The sequence below is a fragment of the Carassius carassius genome, chromosome 27 (assembly GCF_963082965.1).
Source record: "Carassius carassius chromosome 27, fCarCar2.1, whole genome shotgun sequence".
Classification (NCBI taxonomy): Eukaryota; Metazoa; Chordata; class Actinopteri; order Cypriniformes; family Cyprinidae; genus Carassius; species Carassius carassius.
The window spans coordinates 10,334,681-10,354,062 of NC_081781.1; the positions used below are offsets into that span (position 1 = coordinate 10,334,681).

The 19,382-nt window shown below is 36.1% G+C and overlaps 2 protein-coding genes across 2 annotated transcripts; both read right to left on the minus strand.

Annotated features, from left to right (window-relative positions):
• Window positions 1–1,179: 1,179 nt before the first annotated feature.
• sec63 (SEC63 homolog, protein translocation regulator) lies at window positions 1,180–15,348 on the minus strand. Its single transcript, XM_059512594.1, has 20 exons — window positions 14,986–15,348; window positions 13,485–13,584; window positions 12,619–12,733; window positions 12,416–12,528; window positions 12,049–12,110; window positions 11,881–11,939; window positions 11,700–11,750; window positions 11,180–11,288; window positions 11,008–11,102; window positions 10,771–10,903; window positions 10,449–10,541; window positions 7,743–7,888; window positions 7,472–7,619; window positions 7,309–7,391; window positions 6,986–7,045; window positions 6,695–6,862; window positions 5,932–6,093; window positions 5,647–5,847; window positions 2,263–2,367; window positions 1,180–1,735 (listed from the first exon to the last, which is right to left on the minus strand). The coding sequence occupies exons 1-20, from the start codon at window positions 15,107–15,109 to the stop codon at window positions 1,598–1,600; spliced, it is 2,265 nt and encodes a 754-aa protein (XP_059368577.1). The 5' UTR covers window positions 15,110–15,348; the 3' UTR covers window positions 1,180–1,597.
• Window positions 15,349–15,828: 480 nt separating this feature from the next.
• si:ch73-257c13.2 (uncharacterized) lies at window positions 15,829–17,668 on the minus strand. Its single transcript, XM_059513502.1, has 4 exons — window positions 17,450–17,668; window positions 17,222–17,260; window positions 17,029–17,125; window positions 15,829–16,948 (listed from the first exon to the last, which is right to left on the minus strand). The coding sequence occupies exons 1-4, from the start codon at window positions 17,551–17,553 to the stop codon at window positions 16,001–16,003; spliced, it is 1,188 nt and encodes a 395-aa protein (XP_059369485.1). The 5' UTR covers window positions 17,554–17,668; the 3' UTR covers window positions 15,829–16,000.
• Between the last annotated feature and the right edge of the window lie 1,714 nt (window positions 17,669–19,382).

Here is a 19,382-nt window from a genome sequence, read left to right on the forward strand (position 1 = left end):
AACCATTAATGAAGAGATTACATTTCATATGCATTTCTACATTTCAAATAATTTCATATCAGTCAGCTTAACCCCTCCCACTAATTGACAAATGAACAGAACAGACTAATATTTTCACAACCACTAAATCAGCACTTCCAATACGCTGTCAGACCTTCCAAGGGTGCAAAATAACATTAATAACATTAACAATAATCAGATCCACAAAACAGCAAAATCTACCCTTAATTTTGAGCCTCCATACATAAAACCAACAAAACCTGCAGAAATAAACACTGACCCTCCTTTATTCCCATCACTCAAACTGAAGTATTTGTATCAAACCATTTGCAATGTTTGTGTCCACAAGGAAATCGAATAAGGCATTCATATTTGATGAGTGGAATGTAAGACAAATTATATATAAAATAAAAACAAAAAATAAACCGGGCTTAACTATGATCTACATTTGAGACATCCAGTTCCAAAAGAAACCAGATAAAAACATTATCCTAAAGTGAAGTTTTGATAAATTTGATAATTTTTAGGTAAAAAAAAAAAAATCCCAACTGTGTTTTGCTGCACTATGGCCAACAGATTAGTGTAACTGATAGCAAAAGGCTTCAGGCTGTAAACATGGTCTCCTTGTAACAACTGTACTCCACAACAATGGGGACATTTAAAAAGTCAGTGGGATGAATAAATCGGGGTGGAGAGAGACTTGAATTGTTCTAAGATTTCAATAAACATATGACAAACCTGCGTATTTGTTGAACAGCAGCGACATCAGGAGTTAAATCAGGACTAAACCCTAGACCTGGCTGTGCAATGTCTGCAGTCTTTTTTTTTTTTTTTTTTTGTGAGGCTGAGACAACCTGCGCTTGTGATGAGAAGCTGGAAGAAGTTAAGATAAGTGAGATTTATAAATGTATTGTACTTCCACACTTCATGACCATGGAGACAAATTGAGATGGCAACCCACAGCGGTGCAGTACACCCTTCACTCCATCATTCCTGCTCAAGCTTAGAAAGCACATCCACGTCCTTGTGGTTCATGCTCACTCCAGATAACTCGTCACACAGCCTCATAAAAAGTGGAAACATCTGGTCAATTTGCTATCTAATAAACTACAAAATAAGGTAGAAAACACCCTTGAAGCCTAAACAGTGAAATTTGAAAAATGACAGCCATGAGGTGTGTGATTTTTCAGTGGTACTCTGGTTTTTATTTTTCTGACGCATTGGTTGGTCAGACATCTTTTTCGTCGAGTGGAGAGGAATCTGAAACACTGCTGGACCCCACAAATAACCACTGTGACAGCCCACTGATAACGAACGCAGGGAAAGATAACTAACAGTTATCTAATAACTAACAGTTCCTTAAGTCTTATTTTGATTGGCAAAATAAAAGGACAGATTTGTGATTCATGAGTGTTTCGAACAGGAACATGTGGCGTCAACGTCCTTGCCTCCTGTTTGCTTCCGGTGTGTGGAGGCCCAGAAGACGGCAATGGTTTGGAGCTATGTGGCTGTGTAGGAGCGTGTGTGTGTGTGTGTGTGTGCATGAGTGGGCACATGGGTGCATGAGCTGTGCTCAAGTCTGCTTGAAATGACTGGTTTAGTCGTTATCTTCTTCGTCTTCCTCAGATTCCTCAATGCCATCACTGTCCTCCTGGTCATCCTCCTCTTCCTCAGTTTCTGGGATATCCCACTGAGGGTGGTTATCCATCAAGGCCTTCGCCTCATGAACCTCCAGCTGAAACAAAGAAGATTATAGTAAATTATAGTTTTTCATTATTTTATAGAAGATATTAACACTGTTTCTTGATCACCAAATCAGCATATTAGAATGATTTCTCAAGTGAAACTGGCTGAGGAAAAATCCGTTTCCATCACAGGAATAAATTAGATTTTAAAATGCATTCAAATAGAAAAGTTTTTAAATTGAACCAGGTTTCAAATTACAATTTTAAATTGTAATAATATTTCACAATATTACAATTGACTGTGTTTGTTAACAAATAAATGCAGCCTTGGTTTGCATACGAGACTTATTTAAAAAAAAATCATAAAACAAAAATCTAATCAACTCCAAACCTTTGAACATGCATCATCTTAAAATATTTTATAAATATTTTATAAAATGCATAAATACTTAATAAAATCAATATTTGATGTAAAAAAAAACTTCATAAATATTTCATAGATATTTTATAAATGTATGACATAGAAATAAGAAAACATTTCCAAAAAAGAGATTATATAAAAAAAAAATAAACTGACCTTGAGTGGCTTGATCTGATCTAATCCCATGAATGAATCTGATCTGAGAATCACAGTATATTGATAGTTTCCAGTTTTGGTTGGAGCGGGGAATTTCAGTTCAACCTGAGGCAGACAGGAAGTTTGGATAATCATTGGTCAATTTACACAACTCAACAAAACCTAATACGGAGGAGTAATTGGGAGATATGTGGTGATTTATGACCCTTTTGTTTACATCCTTGCATTCTCATGCTCCTCACAGAGAGGAAGCACTCACTGTGTCAGACAGAATTATGACAGGCGTCTGGCTGCTCTGTAACTAGACAGAGACTGCAGTATGGAGGTTGCCTGGCAACAAGCTATGGGGAAAACTGCTGCGCAGGAGACTGTGTAGCTAGTACCATTCAGCCAGTCTCTCTCTCACACACACACACACACACACACACACACACACTCATTCTATTATCTTTCCATTTACTACATTTTAATGACGGCACACCATATTTTAATTAATTATAGTAATTCGTTTTTGTCATAATGTATTCAAACTCTAAATGCCTTGATATTGCTCTTGTAAGACTTCCAAAACAACAACAACAAAAAAAAAACCACCAAATTAATTGACTGAAAATCTCTCCAAATAGAAATGTACACTCCCAATCCCGCAATGGCACAAACTACAGTCAAGATTATATGAATTTATAAGAACAATAAAGAGATTTTTGGGCTCCCACTCCTTTTCAATATTGACTTTCAATAACCAGTCATTTGTGATTATCATTCTGATACAGACTGATTGAACCAGTTTGATTTTAGTTTGATTTCAATTCAATTCACTATTTGATTCACAAACTGTTAACTACAACTATTAAACATTTGGTTGTTTGGCTATTTGAAATAAATCTGAAATGAAATAAAATACATATTACACGAAAAACTTAAAGGTTGCATCTGAAACTGCCTGAAATAAGATTAAATTAAAGCAAAACATTAGTAACTAAAGCAGAACACTAAAATTAAATGTGAAATAAAAGTAAATTAAACCTAAATAATAGTATTAAAGTATTTAAAAAAAAAAAAAAAAAAAGTTTTTTTTTGTCTTTTACAATGATCAGTCATTTACGATTACTGGAAAATATTTATTTATTCGGATTCAAATCAATTCACTTATTAATATTTTGTGAACCAATTTGATCAATTCAAATCACTTCACTCACAAATGGGGTTACTACAACTAAAACTATTAAAAACATTTTGAATATCTGAATGAAATATAAATATTACAAAAAAATTTTTTAATTAAATAAAAATTTGAAAGGTTGACGTGGCAAGTAACTGGAGTCTAAATTGAAGCAGTAAAATTAATAGCTGAAAAAAAATATGAAGCTAAAACTAAATTCAATAAATGACACCTAAACAGTAACATAAAAATAAAAAAATAAAATAAATATAAACATTTAAAACATTAATAAGAATTATAATAGCAATTTAAAAAAAATCTAATCAAATCAAATATCACTTTGATTTGCAAGCACAATTTACTTTGCACAACCTTTACACAAAAGGTCGTCTTTCCAATAAATATATTTAGCAAATTTTTCACAAATTTCTGACTTTAAAATTAAAAGACACTTTCAGGCCCATAAATCTTGTAAAAACTAACTAACTTCACACCACTGAACAACCAGGGTTTCCGGAGGATTTTTAAGCTCAAATTTAAGACCTTTTTTAAGACCTGAACACAAAAAATTTATACCATTTGAGCGGGGTAGGGCAATGTCTATAGTACCATATAAAGTACCATAAAATAACTGTAAAAAGCATAATTTAGAGTTCAGACACAAAAACAACGTTTTATAAAATGATAAACTTTACATTTCAGCCTTTAAAGTCAAAATTATTAATATATTGATTTAAACAATTATCATAAATAAATTATTATATCAATTAAATAACAAATTAAGAGTGTTCAATATTCTGGGATTTTATTGATAACGGTAATTAGATGATATTTTGCTGAGCACTAGTGCCTCCTAAGATATTGTGCTGAAATCTTAAGGACCATCGTGGACAGCTGACTCCTGAATGTTTTGATATTCTTCATATTCTGTGTGGTCAGTTCACAGCAGTAATCACGCTTTATGGGCATTTTTTGTCATTTTTTTCTTTTAAGTCAGATTATTGCATTTGGGTTCTTACTAGGGCTGCGCCGATCGTTATGCTCATTTCGTAAAGCCGGTTCTCTAATCAACGGTAAATTCCATCAGGTGCGTGATTTCACATAGAGCAGCTGTTACAACACAGAGCCATTGTTAACTGAGAAGCTGCGCAAATCCACGTTCATTTTCAGCGTTTATTTACGCATCTTCTCACTTAACAACGGCTCTGTGTAGTAACAGCTGCTCTATGTGAATTAACAGCTGCTCTATGTGAAATCACGCACCTGATGGAACCACTGATTAGAGAACCGGCTTTACTGACAAGATGCGCATTAACGATCGGCCATCATGATCGGAGCAGCCCTAGTTCTTACCAAGCAAATTAAATCAGCATCAACAGAATTTATTTTTGCAATGCAGAGGAAACACAGAAGCTACATTAGAAGTGTCATTTAAATGCATTTACACACTGTTTAAAGCAGCTCAGAGGGACATGGAATACCTTAACCTGCAGTTACAAATGCATGAATAATGTTTAGAAATGTTAAACATAATATAAAAAAATTGATGTTTGAAATTATTAAAAAAATGAAAAGATACCATAAACGTGACCTAAAAAGATACCTACTAGACTTTATCTCCTAGTGTATGTGTGAGCTCTGTAGGTGTGCTTTGTGTTTGCTTTTCGTGATATACTCATAATATCAAATCGCAGATCATTAAAACTACAATTATGATAATTTTTATAATGCATTGTCTTCTTATCGATCCACCAGTTCACATTTAAAGCTCTGTGTCTTTGCAGGGTAAAAGCATGGGTCGATTTTTCGCATTGTTCTGAACTCTGAATAAAAAAACAGTTGTATTGAAAATGCTCATTCATTCTCTGCCAGCAGGTGGAGCGTTTGGTAGAAATATAACTTCCCCTGGTAACAGCGGAACACAAAACAGGCAGCACTAGAATTTGAACATGCAGCGCTCATGTTTATTCAATGAAATCATAATGTTAGCCTTTTGAAGTTTAATCCTCACATTCAGCCATATCGCAATTCTGGTCTTTCCGTCCCCAAATTTAAGACCTCTTGAAATAATAAGACAATTTTGTGCAATTTAAGACTTTTTAAAGGCAACTAAATACAACTAAATTTAGACTTTAAGACCCGCGGAAACCCTGGCAACACAATTTCACACTTTCTATTCCCTCTTTTAACTTTCCCGCACAAACAAGTGGTTGTGGCCTCACCTCCTCTGTGTCTCTGAGTGTGCACACATGGTTGGGCATAGACACCAGCGTCTGTTCCTTCCTATCTGCGATGTAGAGCCACCACCACTCCTGCTTCTCCTCAGGGAAGTACAAGCTGTAGACAGGATGTGTGACCTTAGACTTGGTCTCCAATAGTGCCTTTTCACGACGCTGAATGCTCTGTTGTAATGCCTCCCATTCCTACAGCAGAGATATGTGGGTTATGGAAAGCTGCACTGCATTGGCTACAATGTCCGACAGCAGTCCGAGGGATAGGACACAAACCTCCTCGTCATCTCCAGCAATCTCGTCCACCTCAGTCTCACTCTGCTTGTCACTCTCCTCATCCCTCTCGCTGGGTGAGTCCTTATTTCCCTCTGCCTCGTCTGATTCACTGCCTTTATCAGAGAGATCGTCCTCTTCCGCTTTTGATGCAGCAGCAACGTCCTGTGAATGAGAATAAAAGAACATGGAGCTGGATGAAAGATTTTTTATTTAGATATAGATGTACATAATAGTAAAATTGACTAAAGTGAATAAATATGCAATATACACTTCTGTTTAAATCAATTAATATATTTTTAATCAAACTTCTTATGCGTTAATTCGATCGAAAATATCTAATAATAATGCAAAATATCTTTTAAAAATAAAATAACTTTTCTATTTTAACAAGACAATTTTTCAGCAGCCATTACTCCAGTCTTTGGTGACATAATTTTTCAAAAATCATTCTAATATGCTGATTTAGTGATCAAGAAAAAAAAGTTTAAATGAGTTGTGCTGCTCCATTTTTTCGTGGAAAAATACACCCCCCCCCCCCTCCCCCAAAGTTCCAAAGAACAGGATTTATTTTAAATGACTTTTTTTATTAACAAACATTTTAAATGTCTTAATGAACACTTTTGACCAATTTAATGCATTCTTGCTGAATAAATGTATTCATGTCTTTCTCCCAAAACATTTTTTGGACCTATTTTTTGAATGGTAGTGTATATCGAATAAAATTGAAGACAACACTGAATGTATACAGTTCTAGAATCCCTACATTTCCTCCCACATTGCCATTGGCTTGTTTGGCCTTGTCTCCCTTTGCCTGCTGTTGGGTGACTGGTTTCTTCTTAGTCAGTTTCTTCTTTTTGGACTTGGCAGCTTTTTTAGCTCCTTTATTCTTATTTTGCCAAACTTTTGTTTTGTTTGTTTTGGCATCTCCTTGCTGCAAAGCACAAAATAATATACATAAATCCTTTAGAGATTATAATGAGCAAACAACAAGATGTAAATGGAAATTTTTAAGTCACTATTAAATTACATCTGATGAACATGAGATCATTACTACCTCCTCTGCATTAGTTTCCTCAGTAGGTGGTGGTGCATCCTCCTCTTTCTCAAACATCTCCTAAACACAATCACAATTTAGTTCAATGTTGTTGTGCATTAAAACAAAGTCATATAATACAGACTGTTTTCGTAATGTATTGTTGCTGAAATGAAAAGCTAATCCTAAAAAACAAAGAAGCTCAGCGTTGACCTCTTGTGGATGTCTGCTGCAACTGCAATATGTGCCATTCCATGACTAAGTATTTAGCATAATTTAAACATAACCCCTCAACTAAACATCTGGATAGACTCGTGAGAAATTCTCACAAATGTACTACTTACAGACATTCTCTTCCTTGTCAAGGTGACTGTAACGGTGACAATGGATCCTGCCGTGATGTTATTGCTATCTTCATCATCCAACACTATAGATCAATGAAACATACACAGAGTTTAAAATCACATGTAATGTGATTTTTATTGAAAATCTGCTGAACAATCTCACCTTGAAGTTTGGTTTCCATGTTGATATAGGGAAAGCTGCCGAGGACCGCCAGGACCTCCTCATACTTCTCCTCCCCAAGGAATCTCAGCATGTTTCTCCTGTCAGAGTCCTTCAGACTGACAAGATCCTGCAACGTCCGTACCTTATACTGATGAGACATGGCCCATATTTAGAAGATTTGAAAACAGTTTTTGCATAACAGCTGGGGTATCAAACACAATTGTTTTAACAGATCCTTCTGTGTTCTGCAACGCCTTTCAGAAAGATGTACCTTCTTCGAGATACAGTATCGGAGGTGCTCCTCTTCAAAATGGGGCAGCTGCAGCAGAGGAGATTTGGCCTCCTGCAGTCCTTGAACCACCATCTGAGACAACTTCATGCAGTTCTCTATAGACGTCAGCCTGGGAGCCCGAAGCCCTACACAATCCAACATCAGCAATCATTTTTTAATCATGTATCATTTAATATATACACTACCTTTCAAATAATTTTTTACGTTTTTGAAATTAGTCGCTTATGCTCACCAATGATGCATGATGAGCAATACACTAAGAATAGGAGTGTAAGGAAATATCGATATAAGAAAGAATCACGATTTTTTTGTTCGGCGATACTGTATCGATTCTCAAAAACAGAATATCGATATTTTAAAAAAATAAACAGTTGATTCGTTTTGAGTTTATATCCCAACCGCTAGAAGGCAGTCTACATCTCTGAACTTAAACGGTGTCAGGAAATACTAGCATTAGAGCACGCCACAAATGTTAGCGTTAATTATTAGTTTGCTGCTAGTAATGGAGGATGAAGTTAGCATGAACCTCGCAGAACTAGACAAGACAAGCATTTTTTGTTAAAAAGTGTTTAAATATTAGTTTTAAAATGACAGATCGTTTTGCTAGTTAATATCCTTATTCCTCGGCTGGAATTGTGTAGAACCCTTTAAAGCTGCAGTAGGTAACTTTTGTAAAAATGTATTTTTTTACATATTTGTCATTATGTCCTGACAGTAGAATATGAGACAGATGATCTGTGAAAAAAAAATCAAGCTCCTCTGGGTCCTCCCAGTGGTCCTATTGCCATTTGCAGAAAAACACCACTTTTTTTGTATTCAAAATTTACAAAATGTATATAATAAGCGAGTACACCATGAATCCATTTTCCAAACCGTGTTTTTAGCCTGTCCTGAATCACTAGGGTACACCTATAATAAGTGTTTATATTTGGACTATTTTAGATTGCTTCGGGGGTACCGTGGCGGAGTAACCCGGTACCTTTGTGATTCTTCATAGACATAAACAGAGAGAAGTAGCTCCGGCTACAATGTCCTTCTGCAACACGCAAGCAGTTCTGTTTATTACCCGCTAGAGCATCAACAGTTACAGACTGCAGCTTTAAAGCTGTACTGAAACTATATTTTTAACCTTCAATCCATTGAACACCATTAAAGTCCACTATATGGAGAAAAATACTGGAATGGGTTTCTCAAAAACCTTATATTTTTTGCGACATCTTGGATGACATGGGGTGAGTAAATTATCAGGAAAGTTTTATTCTAAAAGTGGAGTGATTCTTTTAAAAACTTTTGCTGTAATGTACTTCTTACTGTAGCATACAAAATACGTATTTAGTTGTGAGTGTTGTGTTCGCTTCACGCAGCTTGTCTGTCTCTGTCTAACCAGCTAACAGCAAGTTTGCTTGCAGTTGTCTAGAAATGTGTCGATGTATAGTTAATGTTTTTTGTTGTTATTACTTGGAGTTCTGATAAAAAATTGAGCAATACGTTGGTGTACAAACTGCAGTGCTTTATCAATACGTTTCTGCAATGGGCGAACGCATATAGACTCTTTTAGACCTGAAGCCACAGTTACGTCACCGCACTAGCTGGAGGCAAAACAAAGGGGAAACTGGAGGCGGCCAAGTCAAACCAGCACAGATTCAGATACATAAGCATCATTTCATCTGTCGTTAAATGCAAACGAAACGAGCGGACTGGACAGAAGCGTGTCAAAAATGCTCATGTTTGCAGTCCACACTTCTTGTCAGAAAAGGTTAAATAAAGTATTGTCTTTTGTTGTAATTTATTATGGTGTGTATTACACGTCTCAAGATTTTTTTTACGCATCTCACAACTATGTTGCATATGAAAATGTGTGCATGTGTGTAAAACAACAAACTGACTATTTATATGCTTAATGACCTGTAATTGTATATACATTGTTGTGATTGGTAGTGGCTGGATTTTTTTTAAAGAACTTGGTAAGAAAAAAAAAATCAAATACAGAGAGTTCAAAATTAGTTTCTGGACTTTTTTCTAGAAAATATTCACTCTTAATTTAAATGTACTGTATGTAAAATAAAGGTATGTAATATCACTGGTCAACTCGCATCATTTACAGGAGACATATTTAAAAGGAGGTATACATTACAGAAGGTCGGCTAGCTAACAAATTTTATAGCTAACGTTACTGAAGTGGTCAGGGGAATCTTTCTGCCTCCACCTAAGCTCCACCCACAGAAAAACATCACATCGTTTACTAACAGAAAAAGGGTCACCGAGATGTGGGCTAAGTAATGGTGATTGGCGTTCCGTTATTGACCTGCGCTGTATGCAGTAGACCGATCACAACAGACTGAGTCATCAGAACAATCAACGCACTTTAGCATCACTCAAAGGAGGGGTTTGGAAAAATTAATCTTTGAGCGAACCATTTGGGAGTCATTGAGCAAAAAAGGAAACAATTAAGGGATATTATAAGACAATGAAAGTGTTTTTTGACCTTGCAAGCATGTAAACCTCTTGTTGGGGACTCCCAAAACCAAAATATGAACCTTTCATAAGTCTTTAGTGTCACTTTTGCTCACTTCAATGGATTTTTGCTGAATAATACAGTAAATTCATTATTGAATAAAATGAACAAACCTTTGAACGGTAATAAAAATATGTTAATTAAATTAATAACATCATTATGTTAATTACCTCCTCTACTGGTTGCCATCATAGTAAGTTGACAGCCAACATTGATAATTTCCTGTAGTAAAGCAGGGCACTTCTTCATTACAAACCTCTGATCTGTAGAAGATACAAAACAGCAAATTAATACACATTAATAACATGAATATTGTGTTTGGGTAGCTCAACTGGCAGAGCATTGCATTAGCAGCACCAAGCTCATGGATTTAATTCCCAGGGATCACACACACTTGCCAAATGCAGAAATGTAATGAATTGCATTAGACAAGTAGTTGGTGTGTTATTATCCTACAGAATTGACACTTGAGAGGTGTGTGTGAATGCATACCCTCCTCTATGTTCTCAGAAACATCCATCCTGGCAAGGTGTGTAAGTAATAAGACTCGAGCCTTCAGGCTATAGGGATAGCAGAATGGAGGCTCCTTCTTCTTCACATTAATGTTCCCCAGCTCCCGAATCAACTGCACAAAGGAACACAAGCATTCAATTTGAATCATTATTCACTATCCACTTCATTAAGCACTCTAAATCTTTGGCACAAAATACATATGTCTGAAGATTTTACCTGGGGAACTTCTATGTTGTCTGTTGGTCTTATAATGGCCTCTTTGTTACTACGAGGATCAAATTCAAATGCTGCCGTCAACACCATAACCAATCCTGTCAAACAGAGAAGAGACTTAGTCTGTAGAATCTAAAGGATCTAAAGGGTCATGACATATTTTTCTTCAACTTACGTTTCATGTTCATTGTAGGCGTTTTGTACATAAAGTGCATGAAAAGCTGTGTGGTGTTGATAAGGATCTGATCACCACTGTAGCGGATGGAGCGGTACCACCATGTGCCCTAAACAAAAATGCACATTACTATTGGGTTTATCAGAATATCAATTAATTAAAAAGGTTTCTATTCTATGGTTTCCAAAATGCTTGTACAAAAAAGATCCAACAAGGCACACTAACTTTTTTAAAAAAAGAAATGGATACTTTTATATAGCATGGACACATTCAATTTATCATAAATAATAAAAACATTTATAATGATACACATTAACAAAACTGTTTTAAGGCAATTTTAACTGTAATAATACTTCACAATTTTACGGTTTTACTGTATTTTGGAACAATTATCTGGGTCAGCATTATAGACTACGTTCAAAAACATTGAAAAAAAATAAATAAATAAAAATCTTACTGACCCCAAACATGTCTTTAATGATATCTAATGTCAAAGTAATTGATTAGAAGACAAGCTTACCACAACCACAGGAAGAATAACCATAAAAGCCAACCCATAGACCAGCAGCACCTGTCAAAGGCACAAGCCAACAGGTTTTGCAAGTTATTGCATTCTTGGAATATTTATGTAATTATTATTTGACACTTAAATGTGGTCTAAACTTAACTGACAGCTGGACAAAATGAGTAGTTGAACATACCAGCATGGAATTCTTCTGGTCAACAATCCATGCAGGAAGAGCGATTCCAAAACTAGTCACTGATCAAGAGTGAAATGGAACACAGAGAAATAAGGAATAATGATGAATTTTCAGTATAAGGCAGAACACTTCCTCAGAAATAAGTTAGCAAGTTAAAGAAACCGTCACCTCTTGGGCCATCAGGGTTGCCATACATCTCCCAGTTGTTCCGTGATTCCTCATTTGTTAAACTGTGAGAAAGCATGAATGTGGACGACAGTTTTTAAAACCCGGATGATTATATATGTGGTGCAGTATTGATAAGTAACAGAAAGGTGCTGCATGCATATTTAAAGAAGATTAAGTGTTTAATTTTGGCACAGTGGATTAGATTTTTATAAAAAGCTTTTACGAATTGCTTTGTGTTGCACCTATGATTACACACTGCAATTCCAACACCAACCCATACACATAAAAATGAGCTGGCAACTGCTATAAATAACATGAGATTTAAAGCAAAAGGCAACAATAAATAAGTCAAAGGCAACAGTCTTACGCTGAGTAAGCTTTAGCAAGCTTCATGAACATGGCCTCATCTCCACCTTTATCAGGATGGTGTTTCAGAGACAGTACTCTATACTGCTTCTTAATCTCAGCAACAGATGCTCCCTAAACAAAAACATAATGGATACTTTAATCCTGAGAAGAAGCAGATTAAAGATTAAAATGAGAAAGAAGAAGTAAGAAAGGTGTACTTACTGCTTCCAATTTGAGGACCTCATAGGGGTTATACTCCTGGTACTCTCGATCTAATTTAGACACCTTATAGGCCAGGAAAAGAAATACTGCCCACCCAAACAACAGGGCTGCTTTTCTAAAATGGCAGAGAAGTACATTTTTACTTTGGAACCAAAATTTGGTGACTAAACAGCAAAAAGAACATATTTAAGCCATGAAAAACAGGGTATTCATGAATACTCCACACATCTGATGCAAGCTTTGTTCTTTAAATAGTTAGAGCAGAGATTTGACGAGTGTCTGAAGTCAGTATTATCCAGAAGAATTCATAACTTCATAAATTTCGACGACTATGGGAGGTGCCACAATAATATTTTATTTTTTTCATTAGACAAACAAAATCAAATGGATCTAGACTTGTCTGACTCTGAAAATTCATAAATCTAATAAAAAAAGCATGATATCTGTTGCAAGACAACCAAAAAGCACTGCTGTCCCCTTGCTAATTCAAAGGAAATTAAATAATATTCTCAGAACACCAAGCACTTAATACAATAATTAAAACAAAATGTTTATTTTGATCCTTTAATATAATTACCATGCAAAGCAAGCAAATGGAATAATACTTTAGCATTTAACATCATTTTAAATGGATGCTGTTGTCCAATTAATTTTGTTCCTTAGTGCTCACTGTATACAGTGCACACAACTCCAGAAACCTATTGAAATTACAATGATTTATTCATGTTAAAAACTAAATGCTCACAAACAGCAAACAGACAGGACACAAGTACAGTTTGTCATAATAATATTCGGTGCAATGAGCTAAATGAGATCAATTCCCCTAAACCGCCTTTTACTAATTACACACAAACATAATCACTTACTTAAGTGTTGGAACAATGCTCTGCTGTGATTTCATAAGCCGAAGGCGATACCACAGACATCTTCCATGAACTCGTCGTAAACTCTTCAACCTTAATTGCTCTGTGAATTAATTCACATAACAGACAACAATAAGAAAAATAAATTCTAATTCACGATTACTATGAAAACATACAAATTCTGCCAAAACAGAACTGTACCAGTGTACAGAAAGCTTTTGATAGTAAATTATACAAAGCAATAATATTAACATGTCTAAAAAGCATAGTAGTACTGTTACTTTTTAGTTAGTGAGGTACTGCAAACCTTTTTATTTTTATCTGAATGTGACCCTCTTACATTGCAAGGTAGATTACGAAAGCTGCCTCAAAGTAAAATGCCAAAATGTTATTGTTATATAACAGAATAAACAGAAGCCATGGATTTGTGTGCGACAAACCCATCTTTATTTATATTTGAAGGGTTTTATACATACACACACACACAAATAACTTTCCATTCTTTCCAGTCTGGTAGGAAATTAATGAGAAATAAAGGCATAAAAAACAATAACCTATTTACTTTTCTTGTGAATGTGTTATTGCGCGGCATACTGAAAATCTACGCTGTCTAAAACAGACATTTGCACATTATATTCAAAAGATTAATTTATTTACACATTGCATTTATTCTTAAGTGTTTCATTTTAATGCAACAATTTCATGGTGTCAATATTAAATTAGTAAATTTGTCATTTTTGTTCTATTGTAGCCTGCAGAATCTAGAAATCAATGTCTGCAAATATGGGTTAATTTATTGTGATATTCGATCAGCTTCGATTGACTTAAAATTGAAGAGCATGTCGATCTAGTGCAATGTAAACAGCATGTAAAAGTGCAGTTCATGACAGTGTAATTCACAACAAGGTGAAAAAAAACACCATGAGCAGCTAAATAAACAGATACATTTGCAACATTTCATAACACGTGCTGAAAAATTAGTGGGAGTGGCATGCCATGAAGACAGAAAACACACAATTAAAGATCTATGACGACCATTATTTGATCAGATCAGCTAATCTTAAAGCAAAGCAATCTAAACAAACGAGGACATAGGAAAAAGCTCATATTAAACCAATGGCCAGTACATTTAACGTGGATAGCATGCGTTTGATACTATCAATGTTCAAATATAGCCTACATTTATTCTTTATAAGTACTGGCATTATGATGCATAACATGCATTTAAAAAATATCGGAAATATCTCTAGTGTAACTGTTAGTTAAGCTGAGTGGGGTCAGCTGCTAATGCTACTTATCCACAATCAGGCGAGAACTTAATGCCATTACTTAGATTTAACGTTACCTTCGGTATTCGTTTTATTAAATAATTTTAATACAATGTCAGAAAACATTCCTCACAGATGTGGCAATCTGGTTATCAGTGCTTATCATCAAGCGACATGTAACGTTAACTACTTAACGTTAGCTGGTAACGTTAGTGTTTTCGCATATGGGGCCTTACCCGCGTTCTGATCCCGGGGCCAGAGGTAATAGGTGGCTGGGATGACTATTAGTCCCACAAAAGACGTGAGGAAATAGAAAAACGTGTTGCCACTGTCGTCGTACTGAAACTGTTGTCCAGCCATTTCGCAGCGGCTCTAAACCCCGATTTTTTTCTGCCGCCTTGCCGCCCAATCAGTCGCTCCACTGTAGTAGGACTAGTCACATCTGCTGGAGGAAGAAGCCAGCATCCACGCTTTCTGCCACGATAGCGATGGTTTTCAAAATAAAAGCTTTTCGTGTTATTTTATTAAGACAGTCCTGACCGTTTAAAAATCAGGGGGTATTTTTAAAAACGCATGCTATTTTATTGTACTGCAATCGAGCTGCCAGTAGAATAAAGAATGAGTGGATTTCCACGTTCAATAGGACTTGGGCTTTTATTATGGCGTGTTAATAACGCCTCACCGCTTGCTGTCGAAATTCTGAAATACGAAAAATCTGTGCGCCTTGTGGTGTACGTGTTCTACGCACGCGCTCTACTGGAGTACGTGTTTACACACAACTATTACTTTTAGATGCATTTTTCATTTATTTTACAAATAAAGAGGGGTTTCAGCCTTTACAGATTTAAGGACCACTCACACAGACTCTTAGCCAACCCAAGAACTCCAATATGTCTTTTAAAAATTGCATTTGTGTTATTTAGAACTTTAATGAAAATAAGATTCCATGCTGTATAATGGATTAATAATGCATAGAAAACATAGTAGAAAATCCTGTTTTACAGGTTACAGGTTCACAAACCCAGGTTTGAAATCATTAGCAGATTAAAACTTTAGATCCTTATGGAGGATATTGATTATACAGACACTTGTCCTTCTTGATTTTGTAATTCAACATATGCATTGCATTATAACAACATAACTGTACATAAAATATACATACTACAGAGATTAACAAAACAGTCACCTAATAAATTAAAGTAGAACATTTTGTCAACATGTTGCATTCATTATCATACGCAACATTACTTTTCAACACTGATTGTACATATATTTTCTTTTTTTAGTGGTTCGCCCGAGTGAGGCTGCAATGTCTTGTCTTTTAGATATTCCACCCAGACTTCCAGAATGTCCGTAGCGTAGTTCATGGAAAGGTTTTTGAGTTACATCATCCCTAATGCAGTCCACTAGAACATTGTACGTTTCCAGGAACATGTTGTATAAAATACAGCAGGTCTTCACAGCTAAACTGGTTTGGCAAACCGAATGCTTCTGCAGACATCTGAGCCTCTGAAAACAAGATCTCAGAGTATGGATGGAGCCTTGTGCAACTGCAAGAGATGACTGCACTTTCTGGTTATAACAAACTTTTTTCTGTCCTAGTGTTGCATAATCAGGGAATGGAGTCAGAAAGTGCTCTGAAAGTGGGAAGGTGGAATTGCCAATAATGTGTTTGCCATGTAGCAGAGCCACAGGGTTTTCCCGCAATGCCTTGCCAACCTCCGATGCTGAAAGGACTCTTGAGTTGTGCCAATTTCTAGGGTGCTCTGCAGACACGTAGGTAAAGCGGCCCTTGTGGTTGCAAAAAGCCATGAGTTTTACAGAGTACGACCCCTCTGCGTCTCTATATATCTCTGGATCTGGCACATCTGTAGGTTTCTCAATAGGAATGAAACCAGTTCCTACTACACAGAGGGTATCTGGTAACCCCACTGTAGAAAGGAACCCCACCACAGACATTTCTGCTTCCTTCCCGTGCGGCCAGTGAATTTCATTAGCCAAGTTACTGGTAACAAGGGTACAAAACTCATCCAGCTGATCACAAATGAGTGACTCTGTGATGTGGAAACGGTTTGCCACACTGTGGTAAGACTCTTGGGTAGAAAGAGCCCACAGGCTAGCAAGCACTGCATGCCACACGGTCCATCCCTCTTGCCTAATGGCAGTCCATTTACATGGTGCCAGCAGCTGTACCAACTCCTACAAACACAAAAAGAACAATTGTTTTACCAAACACAAATGAGATTAGCAGAAAATAGGACCAGCATGAACTCAAGTACCTCAGTTTGAGATGTCGTCAGCTGGAAGTGACTCTTAAAATCATGTACTGTCAAGCTTTGCAGCACGGTATTGAAAACATCTCTTTTTTCATCCTCTCTTGACATGTGAAAACAAAACAATGTTAACGCATACATCCAATGTGTATTATAAACAGTATCTTTTTTATATCAAATACTGTGTGGATCATCTTACCTTTGCAGATCATCACTTGGCTCAGTTTTCAACTTCATTCTATTGAAATATGAATTAATATTAGTTGTATTATTGGGTTTTCACAGCTGAAAATTGACAGGGGTTACAACTGAAAGAATAGTTGCAAGCTACAGTAAATAAACGGCGTATAAAAAGAGGTGCCGTGTTGTTTGTAACCAAATAAAGCAACATTATATACAAATATAGAATACAGTTTTTTCACCTTACCTTACTTTCCGACGCTTGCGAGTTGCATTTTTCTTGAAAAACAAGAAATCTTCAACATCATAGCTGTCTGCTAACAGAAACGCAATACATGTTTCCAGCGCCATGCTTTTCGGAATCAGACTGTTGCAATGTCGCCCTCTTATGGCAAATCCACCTTATAACATGTGATGGATTTCCCTACTAAATGTGGTTGATTTTCTTCACTGGATATGTTGTTTGTGAACTTGTTTTAAAACCAGGCAAATTTAGTCGGAAAATATCTTAAATCAGACTACGACAGTTAGGTGGTCTTATCTGGTTTAAGCTGGTCTAGGCCAAGCAGGTATTCTGCTAGTTTAACTGGTCAAAATCCTGGTCTCCCAGAGTGACCAGCTAAAACCACTAAAACCAGCATACAAAACCAACAGGCTGGTTTATGATGGCCTTCTTTTTTTTCTTTTTTTTTAACAATGATGGCATGAACACATATCTGGTCTCAAGTCTATTTTTCACTCATTAAAGGGGTAGTTCACACAAAAATTAAAACAGTTGGTGGTTGCCATTGACTTCCATAGTATGGAAAAATATCTTGCCTTTATGTTCAACATAAGAAAGCAATTCGTACAAGTTTGGAACGACATGAAGGTGAGTAAATTATGACAGAATTGTCATTTTTGATCTTAAAATCATGTTCCATCGATAGATGGAGCCAGAGTAATACAATAAACCTGGCTTATGATTTATCTCCATGTAGATACTAGTAGCAATAGATCAACTGTTAATACATTTCATATCATTTACAAAAGAGAGAAAAAACATCAAGTGTGTTTTCTGATATGAGAGAGAATAAAATGAGAGGAAGTGATCATGCTCAAACCCTCCTCAATAACCTTTGCCGTTTCCTCTTCAGTCCCATTGACCTGAATGATGGCAGCACAAAATAACAAATAAGAGCTACAGTGATGAGACAGCTTGCTTCACACTTGAGATATTGGTTTTTTCAATATCCTAATACATTTGGCATGCAGTCTAATCATTTGATACCTAAAAGTAGAATATTTGCATGTAAACAATTATTTTCGCGACTTTCCTGAATACTTGATTCTGATTGGTCTGACTGGAGTCAAGCGATCAAATATTTTCTTTCAAGGCAACGCTGGATCTTAGACCGTTCGTGCAGGTAAATGAAACGTATTAATATTACTGTAATATTGTTGCTCGTTCTTGGTGTACTATTTTCTTTACTACCTGACGGTTTAAGATAATATACAATTGTAAAATTGTTCAATATGAATACGAAATAGAGCGTAAACAAACATTGCCATTAGAAAACATTTGAGAGTAAAATATATTAGCGTCTTGAGTTTAATGTGTAACATCATGGACATTAATATATAGGCCTTTAGGAAAGCAAATTATTTATTTTATCCAGTGCTTTCTGTTTTGTTGTGCTGAGCTATTCGGATGCCAAACTAATTTTAGAAATAGTCCTGAATGCAGTTCATCATTGATGAAGACAGAAGCACCACAGTGGCCATCTATTGCCTCCCTCAAATGTTCTCTAGTTTTGTCTTCAAGAGGCATTATAGCCGTCTTATCCAGCTGATGGGCCATGCACTGTACCCAAAGATGAGTGGGCAGGGGTGCCCAACAGGGTCAGATGTTTCTGCCCTTATGCCATGGCCCATTATTCAAAAGCTCTTATTCTGCTAGACCCCCTGGGTCTGCGTAAGCCTTGCCGACTGTGATCCTGTTGTCTTATTAAATGAAGCCACGGGGCACAGAAGTCATCAACCTTAGGTTTCTGACACAACAATCAGCATATGCAATGTCACCTCCAGTTGACCTCTTGTACGACCTTTGTAATGGGGTTGATCATTTAAGAAATAGCAAATAGATCTGTAGCCATCAGTGGTGCTAAGTGACCACTGTGATGAAGTGATTCTATAATCAT

Coding starts and splice junctions, on each gene's coding strand:
- sec63 (XM_059512594.1), bottom strand. CDS start 15,109: ATGGCTGGACAACAGTTTCAGTACGACGACAGTGGCAACACGTTTTTC. Junction 11,751..11,880: donor ACCAGAAGAATTCCATGCTG/GTATGTTCAACT, acceptor TGCCTTTGACAG/GTGCTGCTGGTCTATGGGTT. Junction 7,392..7,471: donor CATGGAAACCAAACTTCAAG/GTGAGATTGTTC, acceptor ATTGATCTATAG/TGTTGGATGATGAAGATAGC.
- si:ch73-257c13.2 (XM_059513502.1), bottom strand. CDS start 17,553: ATGGCGCTGGAAACATGTATTGCGTTTCTGTTAGCAGACAGCTATGAT. Junction 17,261..17,449: donor CGCAAGCGTCGGAAAGTAAG/GTAAGGTGAAAA, acceptor ATATTTCAATAG/AATGAAGTTGAAAACTGAGC. Junction 16,949..17,028: donor TGACGACATCTCAAACTGAG/GTACTTGAGTTC, acceptor TTGTGTTTGTAG/GAGTTGGTACAGCTGCTGGC.